The sequence below is a fragment of the Limulus polyphemus genome, unplaced genomic scaffold (genome assembly GCF_000517525.1).
Source record: "Limulus polyphemus unplaced genomic scaffold, Limulus_polyphemus-2.1.2 Scaffold32, whole genome shotgun sequence".
Taxonomy (NCBI): domain Eukaryota; kingdom Metazoa; phylum Arthropoda; class Merostomata; order Xiphosura; family Limulidae; genus Limulus; species Limulus polyphemus.
Window position 1 is genome coordinate 1,250,334 of NW_013665642.1, and position 3,774 is coordinate 1,254,107.

The 3,774-nt window shown below is 27.3% G+C and overlaps 1 protein-coding gene across 6 annotated transcripts in view; it reads right to left on the bottom strand.

Moving 5' to 3' along the window:
* LOC106460125 (peroxisome biogenesis factor 1-like) overlaps positions 1-3,774 on the bottom strand; it is a 125,277-nt gene that overhangs the window by 61,647 nt on the left and 59,856 nt on the right. For all 6 annotated transcript variants that reach the window (XR_002610761.1, XM_022387113.1, XM_022387103.1 and 3 more), the window contains 3 exons: positions 3,030-3,094; positions 2,129-2,188; positions 1,395-1,477 (listed from right to left, as the gene is read on the bottom strand). Coding sequence is in view for 5 of the 6 variants with exons in the window: in XM_022387113.1 (XP_022242821.1) it covers positions 1,395-1,477; positions 2,129-2,188; positions 3,030-3,094 (208 nt within the window). In the remaining variant the exon portion in view is untranslated. The remainder of the gene's footprint in view (positions 1-1,394; positions 1,478-2,128; positions 2,189-3,029; positions 3,095-3,774) is intronic.

Here is a 3,774-nt window from a genome sequence, read left to right on the forward strand (position 1 = left end):
GTTGATAAATGGAAACATCGGCACATGTAGCAGATATTTCCTTTGCAACATCTCAACCAACAATTGGTCCAGTTATGAACACTATTTTGAAGTTTTGAACAATCTTGACTTTCAAGATCTACATATCTACATGTGCCAATGTTTCCGTTTATCAACGTTATATTTTAAGACCTGTGCAAGAAATCAACTAACAGATGTTTCCGCATATAAAAGCTATCTTCAAGTTTTGTACACCAAAAAAAACTTTTCAAGAATAATCTTTGTAGTTTTGAAGAGCACTAATTTAGTACACATACAACTTTATGGAGTCTTCTAGGAATAATAAATTTAAGCTAATTTTGGCCTTCTTAGTTAGACCTCTGTTTAAGACAGACTGAAGATAAGAATGTCAAATATTCCCAAAGTATTACTGTTGATTTCTAAATACTGGGATGGTCAGACAAATCACCAAGTTATGTGCATATTTTTAATATATCTCAAAGTAAAAACAGCTGACTAAAATATTCTACCAGTATAATTCTAAGAGATTTCAGAATAATTGGTTGTAAGAAAACGATTTTGAAAATGGCTGTTGTGACATTAAAAAAAATTATCTTGAGGAGCTTCAAAACATAATTCTTCCCTCACTCTAAGTGTGTTCAGATTTGTTGTTCAAATCAAGCAATGATGGGTATTACAGATATATAACATTATTAACAAAGTATCTTCTGTGATTCTGAAACAAACAGAAGTCTTTTGTTTTTATTAACTGAAGTTAGGTTTAGCAGTAACTAAAGCAAATTCTTAATGTTATAAGTTATGACAGCATTGAATACATTTTAAGACAGTGTAGTAAAACATGCATTACCTGAAGTTGAAATATATTCAAGGTTTTAAAAAAAATATTACAATAAATTATTCAAGACTCAAACTTTTATAATAATTTAAAGCATTTTTACACTTGGCTTTAATAACAGTTTATTATTTGTGAAGTAAAGGTAAAATATTAGCAAATAAAAGAGACATTAAATTTTTGCAGCTTAATACTGTAAGAATTTAAATTTATAGTAGTCTACTTGCCATAGAATTTTAAATCAGAATGAGCCTTAGACACTACATACCTAAATTAGTTAAGAATATTTATTATTATCTCAAACATTAAACGTTTTTGTGGTATATTTTAAATATTTTCTATTGACTCACTAAAATTAGAAACGTTTAACTGAGAGGAATTTTAGATAATAAAAAACAGGTGACAACAAAAACTTGAAAATTTCCATCGATTCCTCTTATTAATATTTATAATACTTTAATATCTAAATATAAAAAAATACTCTAGAACTGCCAAAAATTCACAATACTTTTAATTCATTGTTAATTTAACTTCAAAAAAGAAAACCATGTAATACACTTACCCTCTAGACTCTCCACTCCATCCATTTGTGTAAGCAACTGATTTACTACACGATCTGTTACTCCAGTACTATCATGCCCTCTTCTACAGACATAAAAAAAACATTTACGTATAATTTTATAATTACATTATTGCAGGAGATGAGCAATCTATTTTTCTTCAATTGCACATTTTGTTTTTTAAAACATAAAAATTCTTAACTATTTCTTAAGACTAAAACTTTGGGAAATAACAGCTACCTGTATTACTATCAAATTTTAAATAAACAGCAAAATCTGAAAAAAATATTAGATTTTGATATGGTAGAAATTTTGTTTTCAGACATAAAAATTTTGAGGTATTTAAATATCACTGTCAAATGGGAAGAAAAAAACTGGGTTAAACTATATTGTTTACAAAGAACTTTTGACTGAAATCTGTCTAACCTTAGGAAATAAATGATATAATACATTCAGATTTATCTACATAAAATGGATTTTAGTAAACTTCAGATGTGACAGCATTAATCAAAATGGGAAAAATAAAAATGTTGGAAAACTTAATTACGTTTACATCATCCAGTGTATTAATTGATGCCAGTTTTCTACAAGAATAATTATTGCAAGTAAGAGGTAACTTAAACTTCTATAAAATAAAGCTAACATTAGCAAACCAACTTCATGTTTTAATTGGTACTAATGTTTACTTTCCAACAACTTTTAATTTGTCTATTTCTGTAAAACATATATTTTTTACCTTGGGGCTATGGAATCAAATTCGTCAAAAAACAACACACACGGTTTTGCAGATTGTGCCCTAAATTTACAAAAAGTATCAGTGTCAATCAACTACTTTAAACAGTGTCAATATTCTATAAATAAGTATGATAATTCATTTCTGAAGACAGTTTCAAATGATACAAAATAAGTTTAAAAATCTGTCTACATGTTTAATTGATTGTTTAACATGTAAATATGTTTAAAATACCAATACTTACCACATATTTGCCAATTAGCCAAAAACAGTCATGTATAGATTTTTTGGATAACCTCTACTGTTGAAATATCCTTAAAAACATTCTTCTTGATAAAAGTATTTAAGAAAGTGCCTATTAACATGCAACTTTTTTCCATGAAAAACTGGCAGCTATTCACATTATTAATTTTTAATATTTGCAAATTTCTAAAAGCCTGGTTCTGCCCATACTTAACACCATTTTAGACTGTCTTTTTATATTAACCTAAAAATAATGGTTTCTTTCTTAAAAACAATGTAAAACTGAAACTTTGTATTGCTGTTAGATTCTTCAAGAAACTGCTTTCAATACTACTCTGCTATTAAAGTTTAAACATATGATTTAAATTTCATATAAAATTAAGAGTTCTACAAAGAAATGTCTTATTGCTGAATTCCATCATTAACAAAATCATGTGGCTCTTTCAATCCATGAGTAATTTATTTCACTTTGTATTGGGACTACTCTTAGTGTAAAGTTCTATAATACTGAAAGTCAAAATTAAAGATGAACTATAAATTTAAACATGCTAGCTTTTTTATGCAAAGGGTTTGATAAAAAATATATAATAATAATAATAAAAACAATAATTCTAGATTCCAAAAAAAAAGAAAACCACAGAAAGTATGAAATCTGACAAACTTGTTAAACACTGTCCTGATGGCTTGCTCACTTGCTCCTATGTACTTGGACAACAGCTCAGGTCCCTAAACAGAACATTTAATAAATAAAATTTTATTTCACTTCCTTTTTTCCCCCCTACAATCTTACACCTATCATTACTGTTGTCTCCACAACTCCTGATCAATAATGGTCACTTTTTCAAGTTTCATTCATAACCTGATGATGACCTCAGGAGATTGAAACATTGATACTTGTTTTGTGTTTTTTAAATAAAAATTGTTAATACTCATATCTGTTGTCTCTAACATGTATTATGTTAACTCAAAATAATCAAAGAATTTCTACCAATCTAGAAAATTCTAACAGGCAATTAGTTGCAAGTAATATTCTTGTTGTAAATATTTAATCTATCATATGGTAGTTAACATTAAGGAATAATTAGTATAGATATAAAAGTGTTCCTTGGTGTTGGTTCAATTTGGGTTTAAGTTCTTGTATTAGAAGAACTTCTTTAATTTTGTATTTGTTTACTATGGTTTCTTTACTTAATATGTTAATGTTTTCTATGGTTTTACTGTGGTTATTTGAGAAACAATGTTCAAAACCAAAGTGCTTAATAATTGTCACTTTTTCAAATTCCATTCCTAACCTGATGATGACCTAAGGAGGCTGAAGCATTGTTAATTGTTTTTAAAATAAAACTTTTTAATACCCATATCAGCCATCTCTACTATATATATATATATATATATATATATACTAC